Consider the following 19,140-nt stretch of genomic DNA (forward strand, 5'->3'; position numbering starts at 1 on the left):
TATCAATGTAGATGCAAGATGAATTTATAACAAATAATACAAGAAGGAAAAAGGGAGGTTTTGTCAGTAGAGCCTGTCACTGTCACAACTGTTGTGAGTCTTCCTCGGGCTGAAATGGAGGAGGTTTATCTGTGACATGCAGCAGGATACAAAGGTTGCTGTGTGATAATAGCTGCCTGATGAATGACTTTCTTGGGGCGTCACCATGATCTGGGTTAAAACAAAAGGTGGGTGGGGTGGGGCAGGGGTCAAACAGTGTTCAATAAGACTTAAAATGGTTGAAAGAAAGAAAGAAAGAAAGAAAGAAAGAAAGAAAGAAAGAAAGAAAGATCGTTCTGTAAATATGTCTGTGTAGATTCTCAGTTATCCAGGTCATAGTAGTCTCTGGAGCTTGAAAAAGGCGACTGGACTTCTTTTTGTTTCTTGACAGGGAAAACAGATGGTTTGAAAGAGGAGTGAAAGAAGCCATCTATGTCCACTGTGAACAACCATCATTGAACAGAGGAGGTGGATTACGTCACCAACTTTCCCCCGCTTACAGTGCTGTCCTGAGCTCCCTTCCCAGACGTCTCAACCCCCATTCACACCTTTGTTCCAGTGACCTCAATAGGCCACAGGAAACAATGGAGCGGAGTCCTAAATTGGTTTCAACTGAAACCACTGATTAAATATGACCCACGCCCTCTTCACACCTGGGCACATGTGTTCACGCACATGATCAATAGAGGGTCATAACCACCTCCAGGGGACTACGCCCACAGGGGTTTAAATACCTGGGTCTCTCCACCATTTGGTTGAGAACTGAAGAAGCCTTTCGGATGAGAGGTGAAACGTCTTCAAGAAACAAAAAGAAGTCCAGTCGCCTTTTTCAAGCTCCAGAGATCGTTCTGTAAAGTAGCTTGCCATCTGTATGTAGTTAAAGCTGCAGTTCCTGGAGTGACCACTTGAGGCTGGCTTCAGTCAAGTCAATCCATATAATCTCCATAATGTTCAACTTTATAGTATTAAAAAGCATGTTTACAGTCTGATTTTTTAAAAATTATATATATAAAATATATAAAGCATATAAATAAAATTATATATGCTCTCACCAATGTGTTTTTTGTCCTGGTTGTGGAACCCTGGACCATCTCTTTATCCTCTAAAGGATATTCAGGTGTGTGTGGGAGTTTGCCCATCCAGTCTACATGTGGACCTGGAGCAGGCAGGGACCATGTTCCTTGAGGTATGCTGCTAAAAATCTGAGAAGCAACATGGTTTGCTATGTGGTGTCGTCACCAATGGGTGACATCACTGTGGCTACATCCATCTTTTATATGCTATGCTTTACTGAGTAGTTTTTTTTTTATTTCCTTTGCATTACTAGTTTATTATTACCCAGTGGCTATTATTGTTGTTCTCCCTTTTATCTGCCAGGTTCTGGTCATGGTACTTCTAATCTCCCTGTCACCTAAAGGCTAAATTTAGCTGAGAGATTACAGCAGCTATAAATTGCCTCGACTCATCAGGGATGCAGAAGGCTGGCAGTGGGAAAAAACAAAACCACCATATTGTCACACGGTGACGCACACACACTTCCCCCTGGAAACAATAACTTATTGTAGAGGGTCGCAAAGGGACAAGACTTGATTTCTGGTTTAAGGAATGCTTCAGGTACACACTGACACACACACACACATTTCTGTCCACTTCCTCACTTCTGCTCTTAGACATATTTCTGGACAGAGGAAATATGTTTGGACAGGAGTGGTTTTAGCTAAATTTAAATACCTGACACCAAGTCTGGAATCTGACAGCTAGCAGTGTGTTTATATGTTAGCGTGGGGTGAGAGAGGTCACTTCCCACGTTGTAAATGTTTTGAGGAAAGCGGTGACAGAATTGGGAGGAAGTGCCAGGATTTCTTTGTGCTCAGGGAATGGTGACTGCCAAATTGGGAGCAAGGTCACAAGAGTGTCAACAAAAATTAAAAATAAAAAGTGCATAGATGTAAAGTGCATTGCACATGAATGCAGGCCATCTACTGTACAGCTATGCATAGATTTTCAGGCTTAAACCAGTAGAATATTATATGTAAACTGACCCCATTGCACTGTGGGCATAATAAGTGTTTTCACATCCCTCTGGATTTGGCTACTTTGGTTCTTGGGTGTGTCTGTGTGTGTCAAAGTAGTGAAATGGAGTGACAATAATCCAAACAGCTCCAAAATCAGGAAGTAAGGCCAAGTCTGCAATCAAATGTAATTATTTTTTAAGGATTAAATTTAAGGGTCAAGGTCTTTGAGAACTGGGTGGAGCGCTGAGGTCTCTAATGTCACATCAGTCAGCACCCATCTCATTTATCCAACCTCTCTGTGCTCTGTCTGTATGAATAAAAGCTATAGAGAAAAGACAGCAAATAAATTACAACCCATCTCAGTCATTCCACTTTTCTGATTCTTGCTTTCTTTCCATCAGGAGAGCTTAACAGTTTTCTCAGTCATTATGTACCACATTTCATCAATGACCTCACAAGCTTGATGAAAAATTTAACTGAGCGTAATGATCAGTGATCAAAATGATTAATGGCTCTGGAGATCAGCAGGTAAACATCCTGACAGCTCTTCAGTAAATGGACCAATCGACTGGTTGACTTTAGATCGGCAGAATGATCGCTGGATGATTTATTAATCCTTTGCAGGAAATGACACTGCCACAGCAGCTTCAACACAGACATAACACCACACATTAACAATATTAATTCCTAATAAAAGGAATAATAGCCAATAACTAACATGCAAATATCCAAACATGGATAAAATCAAATTATTATTATTATTATTATTATTATTATTATTATTATTATTATTATTGTGCATTAAACAGTCTTGTAGCAGCTCCAAAGGCGCTCTGGTGTGCTTTTGGTGGAGCTACATTTTAGTCAGCTGATTATTGTTTGTTTTGGTCTCCTAAAAACTCAAAGAATTCCCTCACTGTTCACAATCTGCTGGTTTGAAATCCAGCTTTGGAAAAGCAGCTGAATCACACAAGAGCAAAATAAGTCCCCTTTAATAAATGAAACCTCAACTTAAGATAATAACATTTATTTTTATTACTGTAACATACTGAATGCTTGGAAATTTTAACTCAGAGAATCAAAACAGCCTCTTAAATGTGAAAAAAAAAAACAGAAACTAGGTTTAGCTAACTATCTGACTACCTAGTCTTTACCAGCAGAAGTGCATCAATGTTTTGTTTTTGTTTGTTTTTTTCTGAAAAACTTGCATTTTTATGTTATCATATTTTTATACTTATGTAAGACCTCTAAAGTCTAATCATACATGTAGATTTTTAATCCTTTGAGGTTTGCGTTGTCACTGGTGATGACCCCAACCTTAACCCTAAATCTAACCCTAGGCAAATATGAAGATTTTTGTTTTTATTAAACTGTTTGGCAATCAGAGAACAAAAATAATCAAGAAAAACTATTCACATTTTTTCCAAATAAGTCCATTCTGGCCAAGTCTTAGGGTAGGGTTAAGGTTAGGGTTACCACCCATGACTTAGACCTCAGAGGATTAAATGAAAATCATGAATGGAGGGTTTTTTTAAGCTGAGTTTTTGCTGATTTAATGTGTGCATGTCTCTACCTGTTGAGGAAGGAGTTTCCAAATGCGTTCAGTTTCCTGAAGGGTTTCTTGGGATCAACCACGAGAGCGTTGCCTGGGACCACCCCCTCGTTTTCGCCATACATCACCGCTATAAAGCCATCAGTGGTTGGCTCTGGACCGATCCGCATCCCAGGGAAATCTTGCTCCAATAGATACCTGGAGCAAAGACAGAATATAAGATGTAGTGCTTTCTCATGTGGAGCTCATTTCACCTGATGAAGAAAAACAAATCAAGATTCATTGTTACCTTTTAACTTTTTCTACTAATAAGATAAGAGCAGCAAACACTTCACTGTCGACTCTCAATGAACTTCACTGCTGATTTCTGCAGAATCAGTGATGCCAAATGTAACGACTTTCAGGATCTTAGCGTACTTGTATGTTTGCATTTTACTAAAATGTCAATAAGAGTAGGTCAAAAAAACCTTAGTGGCTGTTGTGTAGTTCATAACTTTGCAATGATCTTTTGCCTGCTGCAATGTTAGGGTCAGTTCATTGTTTTTGTGTTTAAATCCAAAAATCCAACCTTTACATGTTTCTATACATGCATCTGTGCACACACAGACGCATTACAACTGTGCTAACTGAAAAAAAACATGTTTCCCTGAATGACCTGGAAAGCACATGCAGCAAAAACAGGTTCAATACGGTGGAAAACATGACGAAATACAGAGGTCACACAAACTGTTTACTTTTCTTGAACATGCTCTGTTGAGGGCAAATTTAGCGCTAAACCGTGAACTAGAAAAAGGTAATAATAACAACAATAAACAATAATAATTTACCAAACCACTCCTGATGTCCACACTGAAATCTTAGTCAGCCCAGAATGATTAAATTTACAGAGTATACTGTGACCCCAAGGGCTGTAGGTTTTTTTCTTAACTTTTCAAAACTTCAAGATGTTTTACCCATAAACAGTGCTAATAAAAAAAAAACTGGAGGGGCCTAAAATGACAAATTAATAGTTTTTGGAGGCTTGTGTTTATTAAGAAAAAAAGGAACAAAGTTCTGACACGAATTAAAAAGATCATTCAATGCAGGAGACACTCAGAACCAAAAAAAGATTGTTAGATCAATACAGCACATTTTCCTGGACTTTGGTGAGAAAGAAGCATAATATGTAATACTGTACCAAGTGCTAAATTAGCATGTACAAATAAAAGTACACAAAAGACAAAAATATGGTAGCTATGGTCTGAAAATTAAAGGAAAGATTGGGTCAGATTAGGGTGGTGCAGGCAGAAACTAAAGCATTGGCATGAGAATGGACTGCATACAGTAATGCAGATTAGATGTCCGCTAAAATAAATTACGTGCAGTTGTAATATATGTGCAACTGCTCTCCGAAAGGGATGTTTCAAGTAAAATGGTTCATACAATAATATCAAGTTCAAAAGGTTTTCGTAACAGAAGCCTCTCACAAACTGTAAGTGAACTCATTCATCAGCTTCTGCCTGAATTGTATCCAACAAATCATGGAATTTTACAAAGAAGGAGGGAAGGTCTGCATGGCTCTGCCAAATCAGACAGGTTATCTTCAGTGGGGCTGGTAGAAGTACTAAAAACACCCATTAATTAATTCCTCGTAGTTTGAGTACAACCAAGAACAACAACCAAGTAACTTTATTGTCAGCTGAAGTGATATTTACACTTTCTTCTTCAAGCATACGGATAAATAGTAATTCTTTTTGAAAATATGATTACATAAACTTAAGTGTGTTCTTTATATTTTAAGATTTTATTGTTCGATCCTAAGTTTGATCCCAGGAGGAGACAGAAATCCCTTTTGGGGCTATGAAAGGAAGAAACTCCAACATAATAAAAATCTGCTAAATCAAACATGCAAAACCTGCTGTGGCAACCCCTTGTGAATAAGGGAGCGGCCAAAAGTAGTTTATTTTAGTACAATTTTAGTTGGGTTTTTTTTGTTTTGTTTTTTTTTTAAACTGATGAAGACTGATGAAGCTATGCACTAAAACAAGAACTTACTATTATGGATATATATAATTACAGCTACATGGAGTGCATTACAAGTACTCAGATTCTATGCTCATATTGGTCAAAAAGTATACACTCTTCTTCCTCAATAGTTGCCATCTTGGCTCCATGTTGGAAAAGGAGTGGGGACTACCAAAACTATTTTCAGCCAGAAGAAGGACAATCAAGTGAGCTAACCACACATTACAAGCATTGTCATGTTGTGTGTTAAATTCTTTAGACTGCAGGATAATTTATTAGCCCTATTATGTGTAGTCAGAAATAGTAAGTACAACATAGTAAGATAAGTAAGTTGCAAATATTCATCAATTCAGTAGCTAGCGTAACAATCACAGTCAAATAATGTGTACTGCACAGAAGTGTACAATCAAAAATATCTGAAATGAGACATAATATAAGAGTCGAGACACGCAGTTTTGTTTTTTGGCAACATACTCAAAGACTCAGTGTAATGCTGTGGGGGAAATAATTATTTCATCCCTTCTTTGGATGTGAGAAGTCTGGAATATCAACCAAAAATCCAGAAAAAAACACCCCAAAACACTACAATAATTATTTTATCTGATCTGAGCAGAAAATCAGATAAAAAGTCAGACAGAAACTCTGAATAAGGGCCAGGACGATGATGGATAACAACAACTAAAACTGTTTTTTTTTTACTTTTCTGATAAGATAAGAGTCAGGTTTTCAAATGAATTCAAACCATCTGGGTCTTTGATTGCTAAGCTGGAGTGGAAGGTTGCTGCTACTCCTCCTCCTCAGCCTGTGCTTCGAGCATTCTAACAGTTAGTGTGACTCGAGGGTGTTGATTCATTTAAACTAACATATTCATCCTGCTGTAACCAGGTCTCTGTAAAGCAGAATCAATCAGTATGTTGATCAATTATTAAATCATTTACTAACAGGGACTTAATGAGTGACCTAATGTTTAGTTTAATTTAATTGTGGATTATTTACCATTAGGAACATTAAGAATCAGCTTCACAGGGGTCAGATAGCAACCCTATGTGATTTTTTTTTTTTGGTTGAATACAACAAACAGCTGTCTCACCCATTAAGTATAATTAAACTGTCAATATCCTGGGTCTATTGACCCAGCGTTTTGGGTTGGACTTTTTGAACCGTAAATTTCAGTTTTGTTTTCCTTTAAGAGATTCTTTAGAATAGAATAGAATAGAATAGAATGCCTTTATTGTCATTATACAGGATGTACATTGTACATTGTTGTTACACTGTCAAATCCTTGTCACGAGTCCCCTCTGTGTGCGCCTTAAGTGTAAAGTGCCAAGTTTCTTAGTTTCAAGTTTCCAGCGCATTCAGAAAATAAAGCTGCATAATCTAAGTTCCACATTTCCTGAGTCCTGCATTGGGGTCCAATCCTGCCTGCCACACAGCAGTTAGATGACAGAGATAGGTCGGGGCGATATGTTTAATAAATCTGATTTCACTCAGTCTAAAGCTCCAAGCTATTCAGGTTATGATCGCATTTGACAAGAATCAGATATTCACATATTTTATGAAGCTGAAACAGCACATTTTAACATTTTTTTGCTTGATTGAATGATTAATTGATGATTGAAATTATTTTCTTCTGTATTTAGTAGCAGTTCAGCTTTTAATTTGATACCACAGGAACTCACAGATCTACTGTCACAAAAATATGCCATTGGCCTGTTTCTGCCGTTCAGTCTCATAGGTCCTCTGAACTCTGCCAGGGAGCAGCTGTGTTTGCAAAGACTTTGAAAATAAATCTTTTTCCTTTCCTTTCATCTTAACACCGACCTTGTCTACTTTTCCACATGCTTTTCCTTGTTAAAGAAAAGTGAGAAAGGAAGGAAGAGAGGGGCACTGGGAGTCTCTATCCCGTCATCTCCTGTCTTTGTGGACAGTGCAGACATCAAAGAGTGGACAAGAACCAAAGATGGAAAACCACAGGCTACACCACTATGTGTGAAACTGCTGAGCTGGTTTAATGTCACATGTCACGGCCGTACAGTTTAGTCAATCTCAGCCCTCATTTTTTCACTCAGCTACTGATCCACAAGGACTTTCACCTCAGCTGCAGTTTGGGAATTTGTGGAATATATGCACTGTAATCAGTCACGTGCGGTGAGGGTCGTGACTGGTGAGGCACTGACGTCATCACATCAGATTTACAAACATATAGCTTATTCACCATTTGATTGGCAACAGTTGTTTTGTTTAACATTAACATAGTCTGAAGCAAACCTTTTAGCTACGGTGTTGGTCTTCCTTTAATTATTATCTTCTGCTTCGATTGAAAGTCCAGTTTAGAAAATTCTTTCAGTTGAGTTATGTAATCTTCCATGTTGAACATAAGGCCAAGCAACAGGAAAAACTAACTGGCCTTGCTAACTGTTTATGGTAGCTTGCCGCCGAGGAGTCGTAGAGTCCCTGGGATCACCAGCGCCCCCTACCATGAGGCACGAGAACGGCGTGCCTCCCCTAGTGTCTCTTCGCAGCAGTTTCATGATCGCTCAACACAAGAATGCATTACACACACATACAGTTGTTAATGAAAAAAAAAAAAAAAAAACTGTGCATTATATACACCAGCTAAAATATGGAAATTTAGTTCATATAGTAAAAGTGTTAGAACATTTTAATAGCCACATGCAAAGGGAAAGTAATCCGGTCTCACTGCATAGCATGCCAGCACAGTTAGTAGTCATTGGCAATGACTATACTGAGCCGCACCACGGATTGCGCAATCCGTGGTGCGGCTCGCCGGGCTGGTGCCTCACCGTTCGTCTCTTAGTATTTGACCGGCAAATGCGAAAATTCAGCGATTTTGAAAAAACTAATCTAAAAATGGTGTAGTTAAATGGAAAAGAACTTTAAAATACAAATCACTGAATGAATATATCCATTTAATTTATTTTTAAATTTTATATTTCCACGATGACAGGCGAGGCCGTGCCTCACCTGCCTCCCCTGACTGCACGTCACTGACTGTAATACTGTGCACCTGCTTTTTCCCTGTGATTTTTTTTCTCCCATCTTGACAACCATTCATCCAATCTGCTTCAAACTTGGCAGGTAAACTCCTGAGGACCCACGTTAGTACAGTGCTGACTTTGAGGTTGTTGAGATGAGTCTCTCTCATATTTTAGCTAAGAGTTTTTCTGTACAGTAACTACTACCTGATCCACTTTCTTTGTAGGTAGAGGGGCACAGATACATGCACAGCAATCTTTGAGAACATTCACTGATACTAATGCATTCCAGAGCCTCTTACCCTGAAGTTTAACAACCACAAACCTATATCCTAACCTTAACCTAACTATAACTTTAAAGCCAAAAATGACAGCAAGCCAAAATGTTCTAAATTTTAGAAAATGTCATCACTCTGATGGTTTAAAGCTCAAACTGCTTCTCACAAATATATTTAGAGATAATTTTATTCATCTGTTGGCTTTCCTATGAAAAATAATGACTTCTGTCATTCATGAAGTTTGCATGAGCAGTTTTCCTTTCCCATACTGCACGGTGATGTTTTACCGTGCAGTATTTGTGTTCACACACAAATATGGATTCAGCGAGTGTATCCTTATAGTTGTGTTCAGTAACTCTATGATTATCTTTATAGTTGCACTGTTTGGTAGCTTGTCTGCAATTTTTATGTAGTGTTCATTTGTGTAGGAAACTGTGATTTTTGATACGATTAAAGGAAAATACATTATAGAAAATATGCTGATATTCATCATCAGTTCACCTACATACAAAATGATAATATTAGAAAAAAAGGTTGAATAGGATTTGGTCAGATTACCACTACCTTCCATGCAGAACATACTATGACCTGTTTGTGGCTCTTGGGCCATTCACCAGAGCACAGTTGACGCTACAGGTTTCATTTCACCCATTTAAGACAAGAAGAGGAAATATGTTGACTCTGCAATTTACTGGCAACATGTTCCCATGATTCACAGCTTTCCAGGGTAAGGTGGGGCCTCAGTTGTCCCTTCACCCCCCCACCCCACAGACACATGCACGCACACACTAACTGCCAACGTTTCTGTGTAGCTTGTGTAAGACTTAAACGGATTGCAGGTCAGATCTGCTGGTCTGCTTGTTTTTACTCAACATACACACACACACACACACACACACACACATATGCTCTCTCTCTCTCTCTCTCTCTCTCTCTCTCTCTGCAGCCATGAGATAAGCTTGAACTGTAACTGCAATGTGATGACCCCTGCTCTGAGTTTGTTGCACTATATAATTCACTCCTTACTCATCTGGAGATATGAATGGGCCTTATTTCAGTTGCCATTCCATTAACAAAGTTTTCAGCCTCAACACACCCAAAAACACTATGTGGCATAAAGCAAGCATTGTAAGCTCTAAACATAGATAGCATGAAAGATGGGCATAGCTTCCAGGTTTGAGATGTAAAGCCGATGTTGAAGTGCCTTAAATCTGGATCCTTTTTAACAGCCACCAGAGGGTGATACTTGTGGTTGCAGAAAGAACTCTGTAGAAGTCTACAGAAGTGCACAGATGTCTCAGGCTTCTCCTCTGTAAGCACTTGATGAGTTTATGGGCTCAGTCAGTCATTTCAGATTATACTGAATAAATATTAAGTCCATTTTGTGAAATTTGGTCATTCTAAGAGTCAGAAAGGATTATACAATCACAAGTTATATGCTGACAACTTGTAATTGACAAGTTGTTAGCCAATGTGCGTGCAGTTTCACAATCACATCTGCCCCCTCACACCGATGGAAACACTCGTCTCAAGGCTTCAAACCAGGACTTAAGAACCCGGTGGGTGACATCATCGTAGCTAAGGTTATACATGGTCTCCAACCTATTCAGTTAGTGTCGTAATGACTGGATTGGATAATTGTGTTTCTGACTAGGAAAACAAGTGGAAATGAAATTATTTTACATTACTTGCAGAAAATATGATAAGCATTTCTTAAACTACCACTTTTCATTACACAAAGGTTCGATTTAATTCAGAAAATGTATCATTGGAAGATAAGTACTGCAAATACTTGATTCTACACACACATTTCAGTCAGTGCTGCTCCAACAAGTGTTAATATCCTTCAGCTTCAATAAACTCAGATTTGGTTACTGACTGTGGCTGACATATTGTAAGTCCCAGCTCTCTGCTGTCAGAGAAACTGCTGTTAACCAGGTTCTGAGGACACTGGCACAGCACCAGCTTGTCATCATGAAGATAATAAAGTGAGAAAGCTGCACTGGTAACCAAACAAAACTCTCTGAACTGTACGCATGATTTTTCTGTCAGCTGGATTTACCACCAGAAGTCAGTAAATCCAGTTTTTCTTCAACATCAAAAGCATACATCCAAATATCTTTCTGTTTAAAACCTACTTTAAACTGAAGAAAACCTGGCTATAACTTTCAAGGAAACACAGGCAGAGCATGCAAACTCTCCTAACAGCTTATCCATGAGGTGGTTAGAATGTTACAACCTTAGTGATTAAGTCATTAAGATTAAATAATAATTAAATATGTCTAAAGAGGGGAAGTAATGCCAAACTCCTTTAGAAAATTGGCCAATCTAGGATCACCCTGCTATTTGGTAACTGCAAGGTGCATTTCTACTATAGGAATCTTACGTCTGAGACCAACACACTTTTGAGAATTGTGTCTCAGCAGAGCTTGGGTCCCGCAGAGAGAACAGGTTCTCGTAATTTTAGTGGATTTGAGTCATTTTCTATTTACCAACTTCAGTACAGCATGATCTGTTTCTGCAAGGAGTTTAAATGCTGTAACATTTCTGTGGGGAAAAAAGCAATTGTGTAGGGATACACAGCTAAAAAAAACTAAAGACCTATTAATGACATGAGAGTAAAAGCAAGCACAGACACAATGCCCTCTATGGCTATTTTAAGCTAATGTTATCAGGAGTGCAGCATATAAAACAAACAGGAGGAAATTCCAAAAGCCATTAAAACTGTACAAACTGAGAACTCCACTGGTAATGTGGACTTGTGTCTCTCATTAAAATTGAATTGTGTGTGTGTTTGTGTATCTATCAATAGATAGATAGATAGATAGATAGATAGATAGATAGATAGATAGATAGATAGATAGATAGATAGATAGATAGATAGATAGATAGATAGATAGATAGATAGATAGATAGATAGATAGATAGATAGATAGATAGATAGATAGGCTGATCATCCACTGTAGCAACCCCTAAAGAGAGCAGCTGAAAGAAGAATAAGTTGATTAACACGGTCACTGTCTGAATGAAGATGCCTGTAAACTATCTGAATCTGAATCCTTCATCTACACTTCATCATTTGCAAGTCTAACCAAATAACTGCAAATACATTATCTGAATGTAAACTGCAGCAAAGGTAAGGACCATTGTTCCCTAAGTTTGCCTATAAAGGAAAAAACTGCATACTTTTAATCTGGGCCCTACATATTCATCCTTTTTGGAGCTAACTTCTTTATTAGTCAAAAATTTTTATTTGGATTGGTCCAGTATTGAAAGTAGAACCTATAAATGGCAACATCTCCGCAAACCTGGCATGTATCCCCAATGAAGATGTATTCCAAAGCACTTTTACTCTTGACAGAAACAATTTAATTACACTTGTTACAGGTCTGCAGGTTACAGCGTTCTCATTCAGTTTTCCAAACATTTTTATCCTCACTATTCAGTTTGAACCAAATTGATGGGAAAATACTATCAATTCCCTAGGCTGTTTTTCAGGATGCTTGCTCAGTCTTACAGGCCAAAAATCAGGAAATCACTAAGAATTTCTCCCTCAGACATTTTCACAACTTCCTCTGTGTGTGGTTTCAACGGCTGGATGGATGAAAGATAAAAAGAAGAAGAAAATTTTTATGAACCACATCACATACTTCACACAGTGCAAGTCAAAACAAAACAGTAATGACAGTGTAATTACCTGTATTCATCTACTCAATTGCGTGAATCTTTAATACCAGATCATTTCAGCTCTTTTAAAAAGTTAACTCTGAGATTCATTTAGCTCATCTTTCTCTGACTGCTGCTTGGACATTTTCAGCATTGTCTAACATTTTAATACGACTCCAGAGGAGAACAGGAAGCGTTACTGTCAGTGAAAACAATCATAATCACAGCCCTGCATCCAACATCATTTCTCTTGGCTTCAGATCTGACTTTATTACAAAAACACAGGAAATATCACTGCTGTCCGCTACAGCCACAGAAAAAATGGCACCCGCTCTGTAAATACACAGCACGGTGGCAGGAGTGTGACACAGATCTGGTGTTAGAAACAGGCGGTTCTGAGAGCATCTTCCAGCAAAATGCAGCTGAATGCAGCTGAATGCAGCGCTCACGAGCTCAAGAACAGGAAACTTTAAAATGACAGAAGTGACCGGAGCCCACTTGATTCACAACTTTTACCTGTGTGTGCAAACAGTGTGAAGACACAGTACTGTATCTTCATCAGGCTATTATCTCAAATGCTAGTAATCTTACATCTCTTACAAACATCTCAGCATTCATATTAACAAGTACACATCTGTCTAAACTCCTCTCTCATGTAGGGGCCCTCCCAGGATAGATCCTTGGACCAATTCTGTTCCCATTATATGCTCCCTTTGGGCCAACAGCTTAACTCCTTCAAGGGCATGTAGTAACAGTGCTATCTTGACTATACTCAGCCATACTTCACTGTTTAGTCTAACAAACTGAAGTTAATGCTTCATTCCATTACTACAGTGATTCTCAAATCCAGGCCTCGAGGTCCGGTGTCCTGCAGATTTTAGATGTGTCCCTGATCCAACACACCTGAATCAAATGGCTGAACTACCCCCTCAGTATGCAGTCAAGTTCTCCAGAGTCCTGATAATGACTTCTATATTTGACTCAGGTGTGTTGGATCAGGGACTCATCTAAAATCTCAGGACACCGGACCTCGAGGCCTGGATTTGAGAATCACTGCATTACTAGCTGGAAATTTCCTTCACTGTAATACTCGTGAAACTGAGGTCCAGGTGCTCAGCACTGATGGTTTCACTAAAGTGGTTTAGTCACTGCATGGACCCTCTCACTGGTAACATCCAATCATAAGGATTTTGATACTGTTTTTGACCAGCATTTGAAATTTAAATCTCACGTCTGAGTTCATCCAGCCTTGTTTCTTTCAGCTAAGGATCACTGCAGCAATCATATCTATCAGCCACGGTTTCTAGTACACACTCTGATCTTCTCAGCTCGATACTGTATCTCACTTTCTACCTGCTCAATCCTCCCTAGCTCGTCTTCAGATGGTCCAGATCACGGCAGTCAGACATCCCTTCTTTAGCTTCCAGAGGTATTTCAAATTCATTTTAAAATGTGTGTCACATACAAAGGCCCTACGTGGCCAGGCCCCTGCTTATATATCCCAACTGCTGAGCCTGTTCACTATCATGGTCTTTTAACTGTTCCTCATTCTTAATCAAAGGTGACCGTACCTTTAGAACAGCCCCCCTAATTCCATCAGATTGGGTGAATCTGTGTTTTGTGATGAAAACACATGTCTATAGTTCGGCCTTTTCCATAAATGTTTTCTATTGGTTTTAGTTATCCTGGTCTCGTTCCCTTTCATTTCAGTCATGGTTGTACGGTGATGTACAACTTCATTTGGACCACGGTTTTTGCCATCCCTTGATTGTATGTTCTATTGTGTGTATAAATGTGCTTGTACGCAAGCCCAGATTTCCACTCTTATGTGGCTTTTCCCAAGTCTTAAGGACTTTGTAATGTGTGTTTAAAGAAGTGCTACAGAAACAGTTGTTAGGTAATTATTATTATTCGGCAGAGCCAAAGTGAACAAAGACGAAAGGCAACCAATTATAGTCAACTCAACTGTCACTGGTTAACTGACTGAACAGAGTTTTAAAGTACTAGGTAATTTAAGCACTAACTAATATGTTTCCATGGTTTATGTTGGAAAAAAAAAAGTTTTAATAATGTGTATATCTGAATATGACAAAAAAAAATGCTATTGCCTGACATGTTAATGATGGCTCTGCAACATCAATGAAAGTTCTGGGGAAGAAAAAAAACTCATTATCTCCAAAAAGCAGTGACATCATCGGTTCATTGCACCATTAACAGAAATATTTAATTTATACTCTGAACACAGTGGAGCCTTTTGGTGTAGCACATGAAAAACTTTGTCATATTTCCTCTATTTTCTTGCCCCGTGACACATGCTCATATTTGTATTTTGGGGTTTTTTGTACCTTTACGGCCTTTAAGAGAGGGCTGTATTCTTGTGTTCCTGCAATGATGTCAGCCCTCTAGCATGGACTTACATAGTCATTATGTTTACTTTGGCCTGTCACACCTAACTGATGTGTGAACGTGTCATAGTTTTTACATTTAAAGGAGTCTCTGTGTTTCTGGTGTGGTGTTGGGAACTATGGCAACTTTGACTCATTATCTAATAGCCTCAAAAGCCATTTTAACACTTATCCAAACACCTGGATTGGCCTTACGTGTCTCTGTTCACTCTGACCCTGATGAAGGCACAGCAGTGTTGAAACCTCACTCTGTTTGCACAAGTAAAGGCTGTGCTCCCAGTCATCCATAACAGTCCACTACAATACCCATGAGCCTCAGCATGTGTATTTGTTACTGATGGCTGTTTCCACTATCACGTCAAGAGTGTAACAGCTGTTTGCACAATGAAGGAGAGCAAATCCACTGAAAAGATATCCTATTTAAGATCCTCAACGATCTGAAAAGGCTTCACACATAGACTGCCACAATATTCTTTGTCTATCTATATCCATCTATCTATAGATAGATAGATATATATAGATATAGTTTTCGTGGTTTATTTTGTTGGGTTTTTGGGTTTTTTTTTTTTTTTTGGAAATGCTGATTGCGCTGGTTCTGGGGGTAGCACACACATGAACTAGTATGTTGCCAAGAATACAGAGTTGCTTTGGGTTAAATTATACCAGCCGAATTCACCACAGGACTTCAGACATTTGTTTGACACATTACAGCATGTGTACCACTTCTTTAAGCTTGTCTGAAACCAAACGCGTCTTAAATTGTGATATTTTAACGACCTCTGGCACGAAGTTCCACCAAATGTCATTCAGGTGATGCAGCACAAATTAATGTGTTCTTGCATCATCTGGTGCATTTCTCTGCCAAGCAGCCTCTACACAGATAACAACACTGGTCAGTTGTTGGTCACTACCTGATGAAGGTGGTTTTCCCGGTGGAGTACTGGCCGACCAACAGTACCATGGGTTTACTCTGGAAATCAGCAGCCTCCAGGGCCGGGGAGTGGAAGTCATGGAAGAGGTACGTCTCTTCCAGCGGCAGCAGCTTCTTGGTGTAGAGAGTCTGCAGTCCCTCCGTTACCGTCTGATACATCTCTCCTTCTTTGTTGCTTCCACCTTGCTCCTGTTTGACCCAGCTGAACATGCTTCCTGCTGCGCTCTGTATCCAACTTCCTTGTTTCGATGTTTCCAAATGTTGCGGCTCTTTTCGCCTCCTTCCCTGCGAGCTCCGTCCTTCAGGCTGAGCGGAGGGGAGTGTTTGTTCGGCACCGGGGAGTCTCCGCTGCTCTCAGTACTGTGCCTCCTCTGTGTGCGGTTTTGGGCGTGTGTTTGTGATGTGCGCGCTGCTGTTGCTGCTGCTGCGTTTACCTGGGGCACCACCCTTTCCCCCGAGACGACACCGACTCACACACACACACACACGCATCAGGAACGTTTCAAGGATATTTTCAGTGGAGTGGCACAGCAGTGCTTTTGCCACATCTAGTGGCAAATCCTAATATTTGATCAGAAACAAATCTGTGTAGACATTAAATACACGGACGCGTTTTTAAGCCCTCATACAGATGTATTACATAAAAGTAAGTAAAAAGTAAGTAAATGTAGCCTGATAAACCTGCTGAAGTAATAGTACAGAAGTACTGAAGTGCTCATTATACAGAATTATATACGTGATAGCAGATATTAGATCATAATTAATTATTAATTAATGTGTATATCCCTTTAAAGGTGCAACTGGAGATCATTTTAATTACTTATACACTCCTGGGTATCTTAATTTATAATAATGTAATAATAATACATACGCCTAAACTATCGTGGAGTAGAAGTAGATAGCAGTATAACGCAGAAATACGTAAATAAAGTATATGTGCATTGAAACTTCAGAAAAGTACTCAAGTAAATGTACTGTTACTTTCCACTAGTCCTGTCCATGTTCTCAGAAGAAGTAAGAAAATGAGACACAAAGCAACAAAATATGTTAAATATGTATGTGTGCAGTGCTGTGAAAAAGTACTTGCCCACTTCCTGATTTCTTAATTATTTTGCATATTTGTCCCAGTTCCATGCTTCAGAACATCAAACAAATTTTAATATTAGACAGTGCGTCATGGTCCCTTGGTCTTGGACCCAGGGTTTTGAGGTTTTTGGGGTTTTTATGATTCCTTTTGGTTTTGAGAATCGTTTATGCTGAGTTTTGCATTTTTCTTGGAACAGCATATCCTAATTGGTTGTTCTATATTTATATTCTCAGTTTTTAGTTTCACATTTGGTTCTGTTCATGGATATAGTTTGATTTTTATTTAATTCCTTGAGTTCCCGTGTATTCCTGTGTGACTTGTGTTTCCGTGTCTTGCTTGTTCTCCGTCTCTGTGTTATGTTACTTCCCAATTTATTTAAGTAGTCTTTTGTCTCTTCTGCTTTGTATTTTAATTTTACTTCCTTTATCTTGTTTCCCTTGATTTGTTGCACCTGTTTATTTACCCACCTGTTCCCCACTCTTCCAATTTTTGTGCATTTATAGCCTCAGTTCTCCCTTGCCCTTAGACGTGCACAGAGAGAGAACGAGGACGTGACAAAGAATCGAGGAACACTGAGGGCTTCCTTAATCTTAGGTTTGACTAATGGATCCTTTCCAGCACCCTGGCACAGAGCTTCCCGTGTAAGCTGAGGAATGTGAGACCCCTATAGCTGGAGCACACCCTCCAGTCCCCCTTCTTAAAGATATGAACCACCACCCCAGTCTGCCAATCCAGAGGGACCACCCCAATCTCACACAATGTTGCAGAAGCGTGTCAACAAGACAGCCCTACAACCTCCAGAGCCATCAGAAACTCAGGGCGAATCTGCTGAATCAGAATTTGCTTGGCCTGCCAGTACCCATCAGCTGCCTCTGAAGACCTGCAGGCCAACCAAGGCCGATAGGACTCTTTCTTCAGCTTGATGGCTCCTCCAGTGTCCAGCAACTGGTTCAGGGATTACCACCATAACAGGCACCAACCACCTTGCAGCTGTAGCTCCATGCAGCAGCCTCAGCAATGGAGGTAGGGAACATGGTCCATTTGGATTCAATGTCCTGAACCTCTCTCGCAATGCTGTTGAAGTTCTGCTGGAGGTGGGAGTTGAAGATCTTGTGGACTGTGGCCAGGCATTCCCAGCGTACCCTCACTATATGTTTAGGTGCGCTGAGTCTGTCCACCATTATCCCTTGCCACCTTTTTCAACTCATTACCATGTGGTGATCAGTTGACAGTTCAGCTCCTCTCTTCATCCGAGTGTCCAGAACTTATGGCCACAGATCTGATGATACAATTGACCTGCAATATAGGATGTCCTGGTGCCACATGCACTTATGGACATCCTTATGTTCAATTATGGTGTCTGGCCCCTCATCTAGGGCCAGTTTGCCTTGGGAGACCCTACCACAGGGGGCTAAAACCCCTGGACAACAAATCCCCTGGGATCACTGGGACACACAAACCCTTCCGCTAAAATTTGTGAATTTGCTTAGGGGTGTTCTGATAATCACTGAAGTATCACTGCAGCAGGACAATGATCCCAAGCACACCAGCAAATCTAAAAAGAATGGCTGAAAAAGCAAAGAATCAAAGTGTTGCAATGGCCCGGTCAAAGTCCAAACCTCAACCTGACTGAAAATGATGGGGCAGAACCTTAAGAGAACTGTGCATAAATAAATGCCTGCAAACCTTAATGAATTAAAGTAACTATGTTAGAAAGAGTGGGCCAAAATTCCCCCACAATGATGTGAGAAAATAAAATTGTACAGAAAATGATTACTTATTACTGCCAAAAGTGGTTCTACAAGCTGCCGAATCATGGGGTGTACTCAATTTTTCACACATGGCTTCTGCATTTTAGTGTTTGTTAAATAAATAATGACACAATGTAATATGTCATGCTTTATAGTTCATCTGAGGTTGCATTCACCTAATTTTAAGACCTGCTAAGGACAAGATGATTTTTTATTATGTCCTGATATGTAAAATGTGATACGGTGATTCTAAATTGTCCATAGGTGTGAATATGAGCGTGAATGTTTGTGTTAGCCCTGTACCTTGCCTCTTACCCCATGGCAAGGGTTGGGAGGCAGCAAGACAGAAGGAAAGGCAGGAGTGTGGCTGGGAGTGGAGGAACTTTACATGAAGGGACTATGATTGGTAAAAGAAG

General features: G+C 39.6%; 1 protein-coding gene across 1 annotated transcript in view; it reads right to left on the reverse strand.

Annotated features, from left to right (window-relative positions):
* The window catches only part of ehd4 (EH-domain containing 4), a 50,533-nt gene extending 34,216 nt beyond the window's left edge, over nt 1-16,317 (reverse strand). Inside the window, exons 1-2 of the mRNA XM_030719214.1 lie at nt 15,867-16,317; nt 3,628-3,804 (exon numbers count right to left, since the gene is read on the reverse strand). Of these exons, the coding sequence (XP_030575074.1) occupies nt 3,628-3,804; nt 15,867-16,096 (407 nt within the window). The 5' untranslated portion in view covers nt 16,097-16,317. The remainder of the gene's footprint in view (nt 1-3,627; nt 3,805-15,866) is intronic.
* Nucleotides 16,318-19,140: the final 2,823 nt, after the last annotated feature.

The sequence above is a fragment of the Archocentrus centrarchus genome, chromosome 22, assembly GCF_007364275.1.
Source record: "Archocentrus centrarchus isolate MPI-CPG fArcCen1 chromosome 22, fArcCen1, whole genome shotgun sequence".
NCBI lineage: Eukaryota > Metazoa > Chordata > Actinopteri > Cichliformes > Cichlidae > Archocentrus > Archocentrus centrarchus.